This window comes from Esox lucius, chromosome 5 (genome assembly GCF_011004845.1).
Source record: "Esox lucius isolate fEsoLuc1 chromosome 5, fEsoLuc1.pri, whole genome shotgun sequence".
Lineage (NCBI taxonomy): Eukaryota > Metazoa > Chordata > Actinopteri > Esociformes > Esocidae > Esox > Esox lucius.
Window position 1 is genome coordinate 11,033,105 of NC_047573.1, and position 20,749 is coordinate 11,053,853.

General features: G+C 40.4%; 1 protein-coding gene across 3 annotated transcripts; it reads right to left on the bottom strand.

Annotated features, from left to right (window-relative positions):
• Positions 1 to 242: 242 nt before the first annotated feature.
• mapk8b (mitogen-activated protein kinase 8b) lies at positions 243 to 19,306 on the bottom strand. Of its 3 annotated transcripts, none has more exons than XM_020046736.3 (12): positions 19,036 to 19,306; positions 13,275 to 13,449; positions 12,729 to 12,858; positions 12,384 to 12,442; positions 11,690 to 11,828; positions 11,196 to 11,361; positions 10,557 to 10,628; positions 8,828 to 9,010; positions 8,278 to 8,402; positions 5,669 to 5,732; positions 4,222 to 4,299; positions 243 to 3,563 (listed from the first exon to the last, which is right to left on the bottom strand). In XM_020046736.3, the coding sequence occupies exons 2-12, from the start codon at positions 13,394 to 13,396 to the stop codon at positions 3,415 to 3,417; spliced, it is 1,287 nt and encodes a 428-aa protein (XP_019902295.1). In that variant the 5' UTR covers positions 13,397 to 13,449; positions 19,036 to 19,306; the 3' UTR covers positions 243 to 3,414. The 3 variants fall into 3 exon arrangements, with proteins under 3 accessions (XP_019902295.1, XP_010863523.1, XP_010863531.1); XM_010865221.4 differs by lacking the exon at positions 10,557 to 10,628 and adding an exon at positions 9,720 to 9,791 and having other exon boundaries at positions 19,036 to 19,304; XM_010865229.3 differs by lacking the exon at positions 10,557 to 10,628 and adding an exon at positions 9,720 to 9,791 and having other exon boundaries at positions 3,450 to 3,568; positions 19,036 to 19,303.
• Between the last annotated feature and the right edge of the window lie 1,443 nt (positions 19,307 to 20,749).

Consider the following 20,749-nt stretch of genomic DNA (forward strand, 5'->3'; position numbering starts at 1 on the left):
GCAGAACAAATTATTCAACTATATTTGCAAAACCAATCATTTAACTATATTTGCAAAATAAATCATTATGAAAAATATTTAACAGAATACATTAATAAAAAATGTAAAGAAGCCACAGACCATTTGGAAAAGTGAACAGGGTGTCAGTTAAAAAGTAAATTAAATGTATATTGCTTCAATTAAGTGCCTCCATCACAATTCCATGTCTCCAGATCATGTAAAAAAAACAAAAAACAAAGAGATAAATGTACAAAGACTCAAATTGTGTTCTCTTTTATTTGCAGTACATTTTTTTTTTCTAATTTGGCATCATCAGATCCCAGTGCATTTATTGTAGTAGTGCACCTTTCATTGGCTGCGGTCCAGGATGCACAGAGACAAAATTATTAACTAATTGCATGGCTGGCTTCACTAGCAAACATTACAAACCAGCACCATACATATAGGAGTTTGTGTTTAGGCATTACTTACATTTTTCTTTATCATTATTTGGCCTTACCACATAACGATCAAAACCCTATTGGCCATGCACAATGTATTCCCCTCTATGCTTCCCCTCGCCACAGATTAGAAGGACTGGTATAGGACTGATTACATAACATCATGACTAGATTAAAGTCGCAGAGAATCATCCCAATTTGTAAAAAAGGAAAACATGGATTGACAGTACCAAACATTTCTCTACCTTCAGAAACATACAAACTAACATGGGCTAGATTGATCACTTAGTTTACTACTAGCAAAAATTGCAGAAGGTATTGCACATGAACTGTAAAAAAAAAAAAAAAAAAAAAGTAAGGAAATGTACATAAAGTATTCTCTTTACTTCTAGGTGAAGTATACATAATGTACAAAACTAGAAGTTCCCTAACATTGAACAATAGTACACTTTCAAATAAATAAATAACGGAATCTGTATTCACATGTCTTCAATAGCTAATCACGTGGGCAACTAAGTATTCAAGAACTTGTAGAAATTTAGTGTGAGGTAGTTCATCAAAGCCTACTTAAAATCACAATTACAATTTTTGGAGAATCGCCATACAAAAGCAAAAAGCAACAGAATGTCAAAAAATGTCACGTGTCTAATAATGCTGGGCAAAGAAAATTAAGAGCACTTAAAATAACAACAAAATGGTTATTCTAGATTAATTGTGTTAACTATAATAGATATCATTGGCTGTTATTCCGCATACCTTATACTTCAAACCGATTTACCATGTCATATTCCCAAATGATCCTCTACATTACAACTGACATTCTGAAACTTCTCCATTAGTTAGGATAGGCATTCTTCAAAACCACCATATAACAACTACACTGCCAGCCATAGTTTCCATTCAGCACAAATAAATTTGGTTTCATATTAAGGAAATTAGGCAAAGAAATACCATCATCTTCCCTCCTAAAATCTTTAAGGACATTCTCTTGATGCGACGTAAAGCTGCAAACCATACATGCCTACCAGTCATTTAAAAATAAAAGTATTTTACTTTGATGAAAGACCTACCTTGATAAAACTGCCCCTTTATAAAATTATTTAAAACATATATGAGCTAAAATATTCCAAAGCATCCATCATCTTCCTGACAGAACAGTCTCCAACTTTAGGGTCATACCAACACCGTAGAAAAATATACGATACATTTGTGATAACATGCGCCTCAAACGTGATTGACTTATTTGTGGAAACAACTGTACTATAGTCATTATCAGAAACCATTAATAACCTCTACACACCATGACTACTTACCCTCTTCCTAGATACTCAGGAATGAATGCTTGACAAACTACAGGCACTTTTTCCATTTAAAAACCAAAAGAAAAAATACTGTAAGGACACTGTTATTGCATACTGTCCAGAATCATTGATTTACTTGGATGTTGAGGTGTTTCGGTAGCCAGTGTGTGATCTACTGAACTAACCATGGGTTGAAAGAGATTCAGAGCACACATGCATCCAAGTTCTGAAAAAGGGCTCTGAAACCCAGCTTATTATTAGCTTACATATTTTCCAATTTTAAATGTTCAACACACTGCAAGTTGGTGACGGAAAAGAAAATCACTAAGGTACATTTAAATAACATGATATCTGATCAGGAACCTAGTTTGTACCTTGTTGCAGAACCTCCATCCGCCCAAGGAAAACCAACCACCAACCTCATTACGTACACAAGCCCTCTAAATCCCACATCGAAACACATCCATCAGATACCTTCAACCCTCAATCTAAAACCGCCTCAGCGTACACCTGTAAAGTACTGTCAAATGTCATACGTTTAACAAATGGCCACTGTAAAAGCATGAGCCAAAAAAAATAGATGAATGGAAGCATATCTGAGTAATACAGAGAAGCATTGCTTCAGCACTCTTAACAAAAATGTAATTATCAAAAGCTTCTTAGTTTCCTTCCTGGACCAATCTGCCCCATTTCCATCATTGACTCTAATATCAAATAAATCGAAAACAAAAATGTAGGCAAAAATGAAATGGGGGAAAATAAACACTTTCTTTTACCAAAATACAAAATGGTTCAGGAATCTAACAGCATTTTGAAATATTTTAAGACTAAAACTAAACATTTAAAAAAGACAAAAAGAAAGCTTTTTCAAAATAAAAGTTGATTTTTTTTTTCTTCAAGGAAGAACATTGCATTTAGACTGGCAGCCAAATTTTGATAATTTTACAGAAATTGGTCTGTTGACCAATCACATCAGATCTTTTCTGTGAGTAAATTCATGAAAAAAAATATCACAATCAAGCAGCCTGTCAAAACACAGCTGTAGTGATTCATAAAAGCAAAACTTTTTTTTCTTACAAGTAAAAACTAAATTATAATGCTAAATCCAAACTAATGGATATGCATTCATCACAATGTCTCATAGGAACTAGATAAAGTAGACAAATAAATGACTGTTCTGAAGGGGAGTACTACACTCACACATTTACCAATTTATTTATGGTTAAAATGGCTCACGGCAAACTCAGATAGAAAAAAATATATTCACCATAGAATCTGTACACACTCATTCTACATCAATATGGCCAGTTGAAATAGCAGTAGCTTGAAAAAAAAGAAAGAAATAAAGACAAAAAAAATTTAAACATCTACAAAGCTTGTAACAAGCTTTTATAGATTCTTAAATGTTCACCTTCAACTGAAAACACAGCGTAGTGAACTCACCACACTCTTAGGTAAAAAAAAAATAAAAAAAATAACATATATGCCACAATAAATTACAGTCTGGACTAAAAAATACAAATAAAATAAAAATTACTCTCTAGTAGTAGTTTGAGAAAAAAAAAAAAAGTTTAACATTTTTTTTTTTTAAACAAACACACAACAAAACTGGCCTAAACTCTACGCCACCGAAGACAAGCGGAGGGGCCTGGTGGAACAGGGCAGGGTGAAAGTCATCTGCAGCAGCCCAGCGGCTCTGTGGTATAGACTGTCTCCAGGCTGCTGTCTGAGGCCAGGGAGGGATTGGTGGACACTGAGGACACGTCATTGACGGACGAGGACGACGTACAAGGTGGCTGGGAGCCAATGCTCACTGCTGCACCTGTGCTACATGTATGGAGAAACAGAGGGGGGCGGGGCGGGGGGGGTCACGTCAGACAGACACGACAAACCAGTAACGACTGGTTAGGCATTTCAGCTGGCAGAAACCAGAGTTTTAATGAAGAAATTAACATGGTGCTTCAAGCAGCAAATGGAGCAAAGATTAAAAATGGGCAGGGAGATACCTTGCCCTAGTGATGGGCAAACGAGGCATCATTAGTGTTATTTTAGCAGCAGGATATGATGCTGGCAGCACTCTGATTTTCTTTATCACAATAAAAGATATAACTGAAAAAATATAAGGCAATATAGCTAACAATCTAGTCTGTAAAAAAAGAACAGACAAGAACAACATTGGAACGGACATTAAACAAAATGACAGACAAGATTGTTAACTTTATTGCCTTATATAGTCCAATGGTGGCTTTTATTTTGAAAAAGAAAATCTGAGTTAGCGCCGCTAGCATTATATCCTGCTGCTAGAAGAACAGTAATGATGCTTCGAATGGCCATCACTACCTTGCACCCCCTAAACAGTGTTCTAAGAGCAGGGGTTTTCATGACCACAATACAAGATCAAAACAAACTCTGGGCAACTGACTATAACTATCAAGGTGGAAGAGCTCAGAACGCATATGGGGAAATCGTTGTAGACTAACCTAAAGATGCTGGCTGTCCCCGGATTACTCCATTCTTTGTTCTCTCCTCCCAATCCTGGACCTCCATGTATATTAAATCTGCAAAGGAACATAACATTTAGAAAGCAAGTAGAATTAACACTTCCGCTAACTTTACCAAAATTCCCACATCTTCCACAAACACTGGTTTGAAAACAGAATCAGGAGGGGTGAGAAATTGCAGGATAGCGGGAAATCCTTCAACTGGGGTTTCAGGAATACCTGGGAATTTGGAATACCTACAGAGAATTTGGAATAATTCAGGGATACCTAAACACAATTTAATGACACAGCAATAATTACGTAACACAGGAAGTCAGTCCACATTTAAGAAATTTGTCTACGGAGTGTCTCTGTTACACAGGAAGTCAGTCCACACTTCAGGATTGAGCCAAAAGAACGCCTCTGTCACACTCCTGGTGGGAATGTTCTGCCTTCATTATCATGTTCCTAGAAGGTGTAGTCTTGGATCATCACATAGGCAGACAGGGGAAGATAGACCACACACACTTATATTAAACTGAAGACAGGGATCTGTCACTCACTTGTTAATTCACTCTCTCACACTGTGTGTGTGTGTGTGTGTGTGTTTCTGTATGTCTGTGTGTGTGTGTCTCACTCACCTTTCCACTCCTCTACTGTGTGTGTGTGTGTCTCACTCACCTTTCCACTCCTCTACTGTGTGTGTGTGTGTGTGTGTGTCTCACTCACCTTTCCACTCCTCTACTGTGTGTGTGTGTGTGTGTCTCACTCACCTTTCCACTCCTCTACTGTGTGTGTGTGTGTGTGTCTCACTCACCTTTCCACTCCTCTACTGTGTGTGTGTGTGTGTGTCTCACTCACCTTTCCACTCCTCTACTGTGTGTGTGTGTGTGTCTCACTCACCTTTCCACTCCTCTACTGTGTGTGTGTGTGTGTGTGTGTGTGTGTGTGTGTGTGTGTGTGTGTGTGTGTGTGTGTGTGTGTGCGCGCGCGCGCGTGTGTGTGTGTCTCACTCACCTTTCCACTCCTCTACTGTGTGTGTGTGTGTGCGTGCGTGTGTGTGTGTCTCACTCACCTTTCCGCTCCTCTACTGTGTGTGTGTGTGTGTGTGTGTGTGTCTCACTCACCTTTCCGCTCCTCTACTGTGTGTGTGTGTGTGTGTGTGTGTCTCACTCACCTTTCCGCTCCTCTACTGTGTGTGTGTGTGTGTGTGTGTGTGTGTGTGTGTGTGTGTGTGTGTGTGTGTGTGTGTCTCACTCACCTTTCCGCTCCTCTACTGTGTGTGTGTGTGTGTCTCACTCACCTTTCCACTCCTCTACTGTGTGTGTGTGTGTGTGTGTGTGTGTGTCTCACTCACCTTTCCACTCCTCTACTGTGTGTGTGTGTGTGTGTCTCACTCACCTTTCCACTCCTCTACTGTGTGTGTGTGTGTGTGTGTCTCACTCACCTTTCCACTCCTCTACTGTGTGCTCCCTCTCATCCAGCTGTTTGTCGGTGATCAGCGGTGGGGGCTGCGGTAAAAAGAACACAGTGTTTGGTAAGCCCACAGACACGGGGACAGACGCTCTTCACTCGGCTCAGTAACATTCAAAACGGGGACACTGCAAACAAATCCACATGTCTCGAGGCCAGGTTTGTCCATCCAATGCTTGCATGTGAGTGACTGAGTGGAGGGCAAAATCTCTTTCTACACCCCCACACTGCATGCTAGCTGATGTCGGATTCAGTGGCGGAGGGAGAAAAAGGGTTGACTCATCCAAGTGCAACCTCTGAGATGATAGCCTGACTGTCAATGGACTTCAGAGCATCTGCTTTTGGCGAAAAAGCTAATAAAAAGTCAGGGGCATTTATCCTCTTTCGCAGGCACGCAAACTCACAGGGCTTTCATCTGGCATGTGGTTACATTTGACATTTTCCCCTTTGTTGTGAGTCACCAATCACTGTGTATTTAGAAGCATACACAGGCATGTACACACATACAGTAGTTCACTTGAGTCATGTTATAGGGTGTAAAATCGTGTTAATGGGGAAAACAGTAATATTACTGTAGATTTTCAGAAAATCCCCCCCGTAGACTATACAGTGAGTGAAAAAAACATTTGATCCCCTGCTGATCTTGTACTTTAGCCCACTGACAAAAAGAAGATCAGTCTATAATTTTAATGTTAGGTTTATTTGAAGAGTGAGAAACAGAATAACAAAAAAAAAAACTGAAAAACACATGTCAAATATTTTATAAATTGATTTGCATTTTAATGAGTGAAATAAGTATTCGATCACTCTGCAAAACATGACTTAGTACTTGGTTGCAAAACCCTTGTTGGCAATCACAGAGGTCAGACGTTTCTTGTAGTTGGCCACCAGGTTTGCACACATCTCAGGAGGGATTTTGTCCCACTCCTCTTTGCAGATCTTCTCCAAGTCATTAAGGTTTCGAGGCTGACGTTTGGCAACTCAAACCTTCAGCTCCCTCCACATATTTCCTATGGGATTAAGGTCAGGAGACTGGCTAGGCCACTCCAGGACCTTAATGTGCTTCTTCTTGAGCCACTCCTTTGTTTCATTGGCCATGGTGTTTTGGGTCATTGTCATGCTGGAATACCTACCCACGACCCATTTTCAATGCCTTGGCTGAGGGAAGGTTTTCACCCAAGATTTGATGGTACATGGCCCCGTCCATCGTCCCTTTGATGCAGTGACGTTGTCCTGTCCCCTTAGCAGAAAAACACCCCCAAAGCATAAGGTTTCCACCTCCATGTTTGACAGTGGGGATGGTGTTCTTGGGGACATAGGCTGCATTCCTGACCACAACACTTTCACCCAGTTCTCCTCTGAATCATTCAGATGTTCATTGGCAAACTTCAGGCGGGCCTGTACATGTGCTTTCTTGAGCAGGGGGACCTTGCAGGCACTGCAAGATTTCAGTCCTTAAAGGCAGAGTGTATTACTAATTATTTTCTTGGTGACTAAGGTCCCAGCTGCCTTGAGATCATTGACAAGATCCTCTCGTGTAGTTCTGGGCCGATTCCTCACCGTTCTCATGATCATTGCAACTCCACAAAGTGAGATGTTTAATGGAGCCCCAGACCAAGGGAGATTGACAGTTCTTTTGTGTTTCTTCCATTTGTGAATAATAGCACCAACTGTTGTCACCTTCTCACCAAGCTGCTTGGCGATGGTCTTGTAGCCCATTCCAGCCTTGTGTAGGTCTACAGTCTTGTCCCTGACATCCTTGGACAGCTCTTTGGTCTTGGCCATGGTAAAGAGTTTGGAATCTGATTGATTGATTGCTTATGTGGACAGGTGTCTTTTATACTGGTAACACAATGAGATTAGGAGCACACCCTTTAAGAGTGTGCTCCTAATCTCAACTAGTTACCTGTATAAAAGACACCTGGGAGCCAGAAATCTCTGATTGAGAGGGGATCAAATACTTATTTCACTCATTAAAATCCTAATCAATTTATAACATTTCTGACATGCGTTTTTCTGGATTTTGTTGTTGTTATTCTCTCTCTCACTGTTCAAATAAACTCACCATTAAAATTACAGACTGTTCATCTCATGGTCAGTGGGCAAACATACAAGATCAGCAGGGGATTAAAAAAATGTTTTCCCTCACGGTATATCCTAATCAATTCACACTTATATTCCCAACAATGGCAATTATAAATTAGCTCTAGTGTCATGTAACACTTGGTATTATTTAAAAATTGATGGTTTTTTTATATTTCTGAAAAAACCTCTGTGACTGTAACTTAAATGAAGCACATCTTTTTATTTTCAAAGCCTTTCCAATTAATACAGTTTTATTAGACCTGTGGAACCAACTCTGTATTAGGTTATTATATCTTGTTTTTGGAAAGAAATGTAATGACATTTTAAAGAAAAAGACCCACTGAAGAATAATATTTTCCCTATGATATTTCATTACAAGGAAAATGTGCACATCTTCACACGCTCTGGGCAGAGAGCATGGACACCTTAATGTGAGAGTACACCATAAATACAAAAACCACCCCTCCTAGTTCAAATAATGGGTCAGTAAAAGCTTACCGCCTCCACCTCTGTTGGATCATACCACACGTTGATGTAGGGGTGCTGGAGAGCCTCGCTCACTGAGATACGTTTGGATGCATCTATTACCAGCATCTTCGATAAAAGGTCTCTAGCTTGACTTGCTGCAAGGCAATTGAGACAAAGAGCAATTAATGACTTGTGCAAATTCCCCATGTGCTGACATTCATTTACTGCGCTGATTCATTAGTGTAGTGGGCCATAAGAGTTCCTTAGTCAAATATGTTCACAATCAAAGTGGAGAAAAGCTACACAAACTACTAACAAAAAGACTATTAATCACTATCCAACTTGATACATTTCCTTGGAATTACCAACTGATCACATACACCATGTTATCAGTTAGCGTACAGTACGGTAAGTGTTAGACGGGCAAAGTACTTCTACGCACAGCCGGCTAAGGATTTAGAGTATTTTAGTCATACAGAAAGGCAGGAAACATTTAGCGCCTCATAAAAGACACCTCACAATGACTGCAATTTTAATCCTTTGGATGTCCCCCGAGGGGTGCGCGCTGTGCCCTGCTCACCTTTCAGCTTGTTGTGCTCGGAGTCCGCTGGGAAGAGGACGTCGGGGAAGAGCTTTTCGAAGGTATAGCCAGCGTAGCGGGGTCTGTTCTCCACATAGGTCCTCACCGACTGGTTGAGTTTCATCAGGAACTCCTGGCTGGGAGTCCCAAGCTGCTCAATCACCTTGTTCCACTGGTCAATATCTGATGTTCCGAGATGTAAGAAAACTTTGCACAAGGAGGACAACTGACAATGTTTTCGGGCTCTCGGTTAAAGATCCAGTACACAAGTTTTGGCCATTGGTTGTAAAAAAGTACCACTGTCAAGGGCCCTCACAAACGGCGCCCTCACAAACGGCGCCCTCACAAACGGCGCCCTCACAAACGTGACGTGCGCACCAATTAAAACAAATCACTTTCAAGCTTGGAATTTCATGGCTAACTGAGGTATGATCGTGGTTCTGCTTATAGATTGTGCACACAAAACAACATATCACCCATTCAGCCCAAAACAGAAGGTTTGAATAATTATTTTGTCTATTGCAAAAGTCCCAGAAGGCATGTTGAAGATGAAGACAGAGGGTAATGGACACTGAACACGGCTATCCTTGGACCATTGCCTTTGCAAATCAACAGTGATGTAGCTGTTTGATTGGCTCTTCTCCCACAAGGAAACACAGATCAAGGACCACAGAGCTACAAGCCTTCATGTAAGATTGTGTCATGAGGTGAAGTGATGGAACAGTTCGCTCGAGTTTGACTTGTACTAACCGATTCACATACATCCTACCCACGGGAAATGAATTGGGACAGGTATTACCCCTGCAACACATTCACACACAAAGACGTCTGTACACATATGCGCGCACATACACACAAAATGGAGGGACAATGGGGGCCCAGGTAAGGATACGATCTGTGCCTGGGAACAACACACTACCCCGGACCATTTCTGCCATGATGCAGCCAATAGACCAGACATCAACTGAAAAATGAAATGACAACCAAATTAGGATGCAGAACCTAAAAGCAGTCAGAATGAAAAATAATAAAGAAAGATGCAGACATGGTGATGTTCGAACGCGACCAAAGAAAGTGAATACATGCAAACTCTCACATCAAGAGCGCTGACAGTGACAGACCAGGCAGTGCATCGTGGTGTGTTTTTTGGTTCATTCTCTGGTCTATAAGAGACGTGTGCCTGAAACTGACCACACCAACTGCTTTGACTTTCAACTAGCAGGACACTGACTCTGAAGGCCTGCAAAACTGTATGACAGCAGAAATGCAAATCACCCTCAAGATTCTCACTGGGGCATATGAATACTAACAGTTCATTAGACACAGGCCAATTTCAGAACCTGGATACAAGCTCTACAAATCATTACTTTCAGATATTTTCTGCCCAAATCCGACTACTTGTCTTTGGAGAACTTAAAACACAAATAGGAGATAAGAGGGTATTTTTATTTTATCTTGGTTAAAAAAGATGAAAGAGCAAACCAGTTTGAATTCTATTTCAGGTGCTATGCGCGTGAGCTAGAGGTGCTTCAAGCTACAACGTTGTGTGGCTGGGTGACAGTGGGCAGATGGGGGGTGGGTGGAGGCTGGTGGGTGGTGGGTGGTGAGGTGTCAGCCATATTAGAAGTGAAATAGAATTTCGACAGTTGCTCAACATGACCATTGCAATGAACAAGGCTTCTATTTTTTTTAATGCAAAATTGAACTGCTGCAAGCAGCACAAGGATACAATCCCTTCCTGGAAAAAGGATTTTGTGGCGAACCATTTCTGCCATAATGCAGCCCACAGCCCATATATCCACTAAAAATGTACAGCATAGAAGGAAGGAGAAGAAAATAAGCAAAGCAACAAGTCAGCAGGAAAGTTTGGCTTGGCTTAAGGTAAAGAGCGCAGGGGGGTGCCCATATTTTCAGGAGATTAAAGTGGAATTTCAAGAAGGAAAGAAACAGCTGAATTTAATCTCACGACAAACTGAGCCTAATAATTTGGAAATTATAAAGCCCTGTCACATCTGCACAGAAGACATTCCGCAGAAAATGTTAAGTGTTAATGGCAGGCGTACCGAAGTCAGCTAGAGCATGCGTGAGTGACTGGATTCACACTGACATCTAGTCCAGCTGAACCGTCTCCGGACGGCCTCTTTGAAAACACAAGTGGCTACAGCTGCTGTGTACCGGCTCTCTGTACACGACAAATAGACCCATAATGCATAGCCAGGCACGCCCGCATGCCACCTTCCCTTCTGACTGTTACAGTGAAAGGGGTGTGGGTTGTGGCTGTGAAGGCGGATGGGGCTTAGAACCTTATAGCCGGGACATGCAAGCACGCACACCTCTGACTGGTCGATCCCTCTGTCACTCAACTCACCATTGGCCTGGTAGCCCATGCCCAAGATGACTTCAGGAGCGCGGTAATAGCGGGTCACCACGTACGGGGTCATCAGGAGACCCGTGGCAGCCGTCCTGGCCAATCCAAAGTCCAGGATCTTCAGCGTGCAGTCGGACTTCACCACAATGTTGCTGGGTTTTAAATCCTGCGGGGGACAGTTTAGGTTAATCCTCCTGCAAATCCCCTTCGCACACCAGCAAGCCAATTCAAATGTTCGCTTAATAAGCGATGGCCTTTATATTCAGCTTCTCCCATTCCTCAAAGTGATGCACCCAGAGGAGTGACTGGAACAACAGCCGAGCGACATTCCAATCAGTCACCACACAAGAGCCCGGCCTGTGTTCCTTCATCCCGACTGAAGGTAGCCGTCCCTGCTCTAGGTCATATTACTGCCGCTAGGCTAGACGTAGGAGAGAGGGAGGGAGTGTTGCGTGCGCGCACGCACGGCCGTACATACGTGCACGTGAACCCACCCTGTGTATGATGCCGGCGGCGTGAAGGTGCTTGATGCCACACAACATCTGGTAGAGTAAATAGGACAGGCGCTCATGGTCCAGCTCCATCTGAATCACCTGGCACAGGTTGGCATCCATCAGCTCCATCACTATATACCTGATGAGGAGGATAGGGGGGGGGGGGGTGAGATGACGGATGTGGGCAGTGGCCTCTCACGATCGCAAACAAACACGCATATACGCACACACATTAAATAATATACACAAAGTACACACTCCTCTCTCACACATGGGCCAACAATGACCTTGATGAAAGACTTCAGGCAGAAGGCAGCCACGCGCACACGCGCACACACTTTCTCCGCAGTCCTGTTGAAACGGTCCGTTTACCCTCAAGCCCCAAGGCTATCATTTGTTCATTTTTCTTTTTAGAATCAATCAGGCACACCAAGATTCTCACAGTTTCTCCCCCCTTTCTGAGAATTCCTCAGATTTCATCCCGAACACGGCAATGTACTGATCCATGAGTTATCCCAAAATAGACCTGGCCCACTGACATTCACAAACATTTTCAAGTTAAATGGCTACCTAATACACCCCTCCAATAGATTTTTGGCATGTCAGCGTCACATCCTACCCAGGAACAAAGCATCGCAATGTATTTCATACTTATGCATTTTATTACCAAGATGACTAAGATGACATTACTCACACATCTTGAAATTCTTCCAGCGTCTTCTGTGGTGTGAATACATTTAAGAGGCCAATAATCTGTAAAGTTAAAAATTACATCAGGGTTCTGTGAGCAACATGTATGAACACTGCATTTGCCTGCAATGTGCAAAATGTATAGTTTGTGAAAAATGTATAGCAGTAAACTAAAGCAATGACACTTTTGCATGTAAATATCAAACTTACGCGAGACCTACAAGACCACACCTACATTCTGGAATTGTACATGCAGTGAAAATATCATGCATTTACATGCTGCTATAGATGTTTGCTGTACAAATTGGGGACTCCCATTTCCACAGATTCAGAGATGTAAATTACTTACATTCTTATGGTTGACACACTTCATGAGCACCAGTTCTCTGTAAGCTCTTTTTGCATGGGTCTGGTTCTGGAAAGGCCGGCTTAGTTTTTTTATTGCAACATTCCGTTCAAGGTTGTGGTCATATGCAGAGCTGGAAACAAAAAACATCAAAGGTTTGTACATACTTTTACGATGCTATCTGAAGAATGTGAGCATGGCCAAACAATCAAATAAAGCTTTTTCAATCAAATGTAATTTTTTGAACCTGGGAGGCATGAGTTCGTCCTACTGTCCCAACATCCACATCCTAGTTAAATATCAAAATCAATCCATCAATTTAAAAAGGCAATACTGGACCAACATGCAAAAATCAGATAGCAGCAAATAACTTTTATCGTATTAAAATCCAACACCATTTCAAATAACAAATGGCAAGGTTTGACAGAGGAGTCAGATCAAATGCTATTTTCCAAAGTCACGCATACAGTTTTAACATGACCATAGGAAAATTAGCATTGGACTTCAGAGCATATTCCTTCATTATCCAATACACAGCCGACTACTCACCAGACAATTCCCTGCGCTCCAGAACCTATGGGTCTCAAATTCTGGTAGCGCTTCAAAACCGTAAAAGTGGAATCACCGACATCTAAGCTGTAATACTCCTTCTCACGCTTATTCCGATTCATTATGAAATATGGACTGTATTTTGGGCATCCAAGTGGAACTTTTGTGTCAAGACCTAAGAAACGAGGGAGAAGAAACGGGAAGACAAATTAGTTAGCGGGTTCTCAGCTCATTAGCTGTTCCTTCGAAGCCATAATAATACATAACATACATGGCCTGAGGGGATTTCAGTTGAGGTTAGTGCTGCGCAATTAAACAAAATGCTGCGGATTTTAAATGAATACATTACTAATTAAACAGATTTTGTTCAAATCATTGGAATCCATTTGTTTGTTTATATAAGCTTAACATGCCATTTCTCTAGACAGAAATCAATGAACCCATAAGAGAAACTATTAAACTAACTATACGTACATTTTTTAAAATAAAACGTGTAGTTAAATTAAAAAAGTATCTGTATTACACCATTAACAGTTCTGCTTGAAAGAAAGCCTCGTCCATTTTGAAGAACTGAATTACAAAAAATATTTTGTATGACCACCCTGTCACAAATTCATGCATCACAGAACACTGCTGTAGCAGTAGGTAGGCGCATACTACTAGCTTAACCAAAGAGATAAGGGGAGCACAGAGGTAACATTACATGGTACAGCAGTAATGTTTGATAAACACTAAAGTACTGGGCACAACCATGCAACCAAATAAGTTAATAGCGCATTACATGCAGAAAATAAACATTGGCATTCTTGTACTTTGTACTTGTACTCTGAACCTAATATATCAGAAAACAGAAATGGCATTGACAAAATTCACACCATATACAATATTTGGTAGAACTGTGTTTGGTCAAAATAACTGCAAGGCACTTCCTATAGCAATGGATGAGCTTTTGGCACCACTGTACTGGCAATTTGGCACACTTCTGGAAAAAAACAATTCCAGTTCTCTGAGATTTGAAGGTGCATTTAGATCTGAATTGCTGGACCTTTCAAAACAATTCAGCATTTTGTTTGTTTGTTTGTGGTCATTGTCCAGCTGGGAAACCAATTACTTTTGACGAAAACTTTCTATTAAGTCCTTGTTTTTCTGAAAAACATGGAGATGATGTGTTTTTACAAATGACACTGTCCTCAGGAGATGTCCCAGACAGATTGTAGCACATTCAGGTGTTATGTCAAGTTCTTTGTCTCTCAGCAGTGGAATCCTCCATCAGAGGGAGTCTCCAACCACACAGCCCTCTTTTAGTTAGTCGGGGTCAGATTTGAAACGGTCATAGAGTGTGTCTGAAAGCCTTCTAGAATCTGGGTGGCAGCTGACTGGGGAGCTTTTCCCACCATTAAAAGAAAATCCTTTGATGCCCATCTTCCATTAGGTTTTTCCTTGCAAACAAGTACAGGGAGGATGGATACAGTGGCATGAGCCATAAACGTCTTGACTCTAGTGTGTACATTGGAAACAAGGTTATCAAGGTCAGTGGAGATGGACTCGTAGCATAGAGATCCATGCACATGCTTAGCTACAATCTTGTGATAGACCTCTTCTGACAATTCTCTGGTTTTCTTTCTTTTCTCCATGCTTATTGCAGTACACACAGTGACATAAAACAGAAGAATTTGTATTTTTTTTGTTTTCAAACGGGGTTGAATGAGTGATGTCCATATATGTCCAACTCAAGGCCAAGTCCTGCACTTGAGCACTACAACACTGAACCGAATTCACCCAACAGTCACTGCATGACATACAGACACTTTATTATCTAAACCACCCGGTTAATGCAAGGTGATCGTACCTACAGACAGCAAACTACATGGACACGGCTTGCTATATAAAGCAGTTACACAAGCATCCTGTAGGTTTTTGACCGAACGTTTGCCATGGATGGTCCCACTACAAACATCCAGTCAGCAGCAATCCTGTTGGTGAAAACCGCTAGTTAAGAGGTTGAAGGAGAACAGCAAGAATTGTGCCATCATACAGGTGGGCCTAAAATTGGCACGGCACAACAGTGGTGTGCAGAACAACATCTCAGGAATGCACAACTCATTGGCCTTTGTCACATCTGCAGCAAACAACCACACAAGGTTCCACTCCTATCAGATAAAAAAACCTGAGGAGGATCCAGTGGGAAGGCAATCACCAACACTGTACAACTGAAAAGGGAAAAAACATTAAATCTCAGTTCCTACTGTTTCAGGCTGAAGTCAGAGTCAGGATTTGGCGTTAGCAGAGAGAGTCCCTGGGGTCGGACGTCCAGGTTAGTGGCAGTAGAGTAATGGTGTAGTGAATGTTTTACTGGCCCACGTTAAATTCCCTTGATACCAATTAAGCAATGTTTGAAACCCAAAGTGCTGAACAGTGTTGCTGACCAGGCGAATCCCTTCATGGCTACAGTAAACCCTTTGTCACATGTCTCCAGCAGGACAAAGTACCATGTCTCAACCTATTTTCTCAGAAAGCGGCCCAGGAAATGGTGACAACGAATGCAATTCACTTGAGTGGGCTGCACAGTCCCCAGACTTCCACCAAACACAGCATGTTTTGGATTAGTTGGAATTGGCTGTTGGTAGCTGAAGGTCCTGTAGCTGATTCGGCACAAAGTGTAAGACGCTGTCGCATAAGCATGGACCAACGTCCCCTAGGATGTTTTCCAACACCTTATGGAATCCATGCCTGGAAGAATTCGGTCTGTTCTGCAACCAAAGGCCCGGTCCAACCAGGTAATAGATGGATGACCCTAATGAAACTGTCTACTGAGGTTATGTTACCAATATGTTATCTAGGTATGTCAGTATAGCCTTATTCTGCTACATTAGCAAGTGTTTAGCCAGGTAAAGCCCTTGTCTAGGACAACAAAACCTCAGTGTACCATCTCTTGCATGACGGAGTCAGACTGCTTTAACATTTTTGTTTGTTTCTACATCACTGTATTACTGTTGTTTTCTTCTTTGTTGTGGCATAGGTCATGAAAAACATCTTATAGAGCAAAGAACACAGTTATTAGAACACAGGTTTTTCTGTGACCACCCATGCAATGCAAACTGAACACAATCATCTTGGAACATCCTCTTCAAAGGAAATTTTCATCAAGGTTTTATGTAATCTATTGTTGTTGTTTATGTCATCTATACTGTTGTCATTGTCAGAAGCCTATCCATTTCTAGCATTGTGATATGTAACAGATGTGATGGATAATAATGTATCACTTTGTTTCACAGCATTGGTTTTCCATCAAATATGATGTCCATTTCATTTAACATGACAGTTCGTTATTTGCTGCGAACAAGTCCAATTTTATCGATATTCACTCCCCCAAAATGTACTATAGAAACATGCATTAAGTGTAATTTCTATATTGTTTGTACATTGCATAAGACATTTAAGTTGTGATTTGATGTGTAACTCTAATGTCCACGATGCTGGAATCACCCACATACAGTTCATCTAAAAGGTTTTGCATTACAATGCTTTAGAGTTCTTGGCTTATAGGATTAGCTGGTATTTTGTCTGAGTACATTCATAGAGACAATAGCCTGAAACACTACATTGCATCAGTCCAGTGTAGAATTTGATTCACATGCACTGCAAATCAAAAAGTAACCATAAAGAAAACGGATTGGTATATCCAATCAATTCTGGTCAAAACATGCAAGTACCAATGTTTCAACAATTCTGTTTGCCTAAGCTATGCTTAGCCTTCAGGTCAACAAATCCATAGTATAGGCTACATTATTTCCCTACAGCTTTAAAAACATAGAAAATATAAGAAATACGAAAGACCTTCATGAGGGTTTTCTAGTATTAGAACAAAACAGAAGCAAAAATCTAAACATTTCTCTCTACGCTACATAGAAAACCCCTGGCTATCACACTGATAGGGACTAGGTCTGCTCTCCATGATTGCATAAATGTAGGCCTATATTGAAGACATAGGCAAATAGAAGGAACATAACAGAGAAAATTGGATAGAGTTAGACCAATCATTACACAAATTTAAAACATTTGCACTGAGGAGATTTTTAATGTCTGATGGCTACATACTTGACAGACCATGACTTGACCTCCATACGCCTATTCAGCTCTACACTCCCCTCATCTTTCTCCTCTCACATGAAGGGGCGTTCAGCAGGGATTTTCATCCCGGATGAAAGGCATTTCAACAGCCTGAAGCCCTGATATGAGATGTAGGGACTGTAAAAGGTTCGGAAGAGCCTGAACGAAATGCAATACTGACTCAAAGAGAGGCGAAATCGCTCCGTGCAACTGTGAACTCCGGAGCAGAATGAATGGTGATGCAAACAACTAGAACCATGCCCATACAGAGGGGCTGTGCTGAATGTTGTCTTTTAATTAAAACCACACAAACTGTACAACCCTAGAAATGACACATGTCTTGTTTCAAGGTTTGGCCAGTAATACGTTTATGGGGACATTTAATCGCCATTCATAAAGTAAGAAGGTAGAATATGAAAATGGGGTTCAATGATATGCAGTTTTACAGTCTCTGTCAACACAAATTCAACGTTTAGAGCAATCAATGTCTCTATATCGGGCCAACATACATCTGGCTTTCAATGTTTCAACAGCCTTTTTTTCTAACTAATGACGACAATTAAGTCTTAACCCCAAATTACAGCTGGAAAGGGCTTCATCACCATTCAGTCATAAAACTGCCAAATTATCCTGCATCAGTTCTGGAGGTCATTCTTTAACGACACACCTGTAATGGCCAATGAAGGTATCCAACATCCTTCAAAATAACATGCCAAACCTCAATGAAATTGACAATGAATTGTATTTGACATAAGATTTGGGACCATCAAATTATGATGTGAATCTTATTTATATGATTACCATAATTTTTATTATATTTAAAGCATTTTAACCATTATTTTATTGATTTATTATTCTGCATTTCATGAAATGTAGGCATTTCAAACGATATATGTTGAGTACATCTTCCATCAAAGTATGGAAAATGTTAAACACTGGCAGCAGTTACACAATTGTTTTAATAAACATCGACCCGAAGTAGGCTACCAGGCAATACTTTAGCAGTACATACATACACACACATACATATAAACGCACACACATACATATAAACGCACACACATACATATAAACGCACACACATACATACAAACGCACACACATACATACAAACGCACACACATACATACAAACGCACACACATACATATAAACGCACACACATACATATAAACGCACACACATACATATAAACGCACACACATACATATAAACGCACACACATACATATAAACACACACACATACATATAAACACACACACACGTTTATACAAGCAAATTGGGGGTAGGCTAGTTGTCAGTATCAGTTTTTAAAGACCGAATAGTAGGAATGTATTTCTTATTTCAGAAATGTACCATGTCAAACGCTGCCGCGAAGATTGGTACAATGTTACACTAGCAGGTAGCCTAGTCACAGCACTGTAGCGAAATTTACAATCTCTCATGCGCCAATAATTCTCGTAAAAGACTGTTTTTTAAAAAGGAGATACACTTGTTTGTATTGCAATGGGCTATAAACCAAAACTTAACAATATCCTTCAGCTAGCTGACTGCAGCTATTTACAGTATTTTCTGTGATCTTTGCGAACCATCAGTGCTAATACCCTCCCCCACTGCTAACAATAACATAAAGGTTACATATCGAACTCACCCCACTTCAAAATAATCGTCAGTAATTCCAAAACTGTCCAACCGCTGTTGCTGGAATTCCGATAAAATATAGAGAATATGCAAAGGAATGTTTACAGATCTTATACTAATTTCTCGTTAGCAAGACAACCTCTGAAGACACTGCGATTCCTTCCACTTGCAGGCCTGGATCTGCAAAATACATGTGTACTACGTAACCTAATCGTTGTGCTTCCGTGACAAACGCAGTTTCTGCCATTTCATACCGACGTCGTCAAAAACTTGCTATGGAACGCCGTTTGGGTCTTTGCGTGTCAAAATTAACGCGTTAAATAACAATATTTGGCCTGTCAAAAAATAAACACATTAAGAACTATCGTTAAAAACAATGACCAGCACTTCAGTCATTTTCGATTTTCTTAGTAATGATTTTGCTTCATGTGGCTGTATTCTTCTATTTTACATTTGAACATGAAAATAACTTTGAATATTATTAACTATATCGGAATAGCTAGATGAAAAGCCCTGTTGCCCCAAAGCCAAGGTTACTATACCCCCATATTTGTGCGTGGCGTGAATTTTTCAGGATAGTTTTATAAACATTACCAACAACGACAACGGTCTTGTAGATGAGGAGTATTAAAATGCTGACATGACAACTTGCAATTGATTTAACTGAGACACATGTCGTATCAATGTTTTTTAGGAGTGAATATCATTTAGATAATACTGCAGAAGCTGTCACTCAGAACTCTCCCTTCCAGCATAGCAGCAAAGAAGTATACGAAGCTAACCATAATAGGAGTAAGCCACAATGGTGGATTTCTAACTTCTCATAGTTAAAAATAAAGATTCCCTCATTTAAAGTAATGTAAATGTATTTTAAAAAACATTTGAAAAATTCCACGACTCCTAAATAATAATTAAATTATAATGGAATGTAGTGAAAATATTATCCATCATAATTATTTTCGAAGTCGTTGTATTAACCTGCATCATTTCGTTATATTGACATAATACTATTACATACCGAGTATAGAGCACAGCATCATCCAGTCGAAATGTGTAACGTTTCAAATGCTTAAATCAATTTTTATTACTTTAAATTGGGAGCTTTTATTGTGAAGGCGAAACTTGGGAGAAGCTAGGAATCCCTAGGACCCCACTACTATGGCTTATTTAGCATACTCCGATTGTGGGTAGCTTCTTACGTACCTAAAAATGATATGTATTACATGTCATATCGTAACGATGAAGTAAATAAATATGTTTAAAAAAAATGTTAAACACATGTTAAAGAATAGAGTGATGTGAAGTCATATTCAAGTGCTTATTGGTCAACAGTCCTGTGAAATCACCTAATAAAAGTGTGTTTCACTGACACGCAATGGTGATTAATTTACGTAAAAATACAAACGGGGTTCTTCGCGAAGTTTACCAGTGGCAAATGAAAACTGGGTGACATTCAAGAGTTCAACGTCAACGCAATGCCTATCAATCAACTTTTCTGCTACTCAAACTTTTTTCCCATCGCAATGCTACGTCCAGCCACACCCCCTTCGTCAAGCAACCAATCCCAAGGACCAGTTTTTCCAAATAAAAATAAAATAATAACAATACTAGACTAATAGTAATATAATGTATAGGCCACGAGTTGTCATATACACAAGGAAATTAAAATAATTGTAATAATTTTATACTTACCATACGCACTATCGCGCGGACACTGAAAGCGA

What these genes read in the sequence shown, in the direction of transcription:
- mapk8b (XM_020046736.3), bottom strand. Translation starts at nt 13,396, where the DNA reads ATGAATCGGAATAAGCGTGAGAAGGAGTATTACAGCTTAGATGTCGGT. An exon ending in AGTGTGTCAACCATAAGAAT is followed by an intron (nt 12,443 to 12,728) that starts GTAAGTAATTTA and finishes TTAACTTTACAG; the next exon opens with ATTATTGGCCTCTTAAATGT. An exon ending in CATGGGCTACCAGGCCAATG is followed by an intron (nt 10,629 to 11,195) that starts GTGAGTTGAGTG and finishes GTACATTTTTAG; the next exon opens with TGGATATATGGGCTGTGGGC.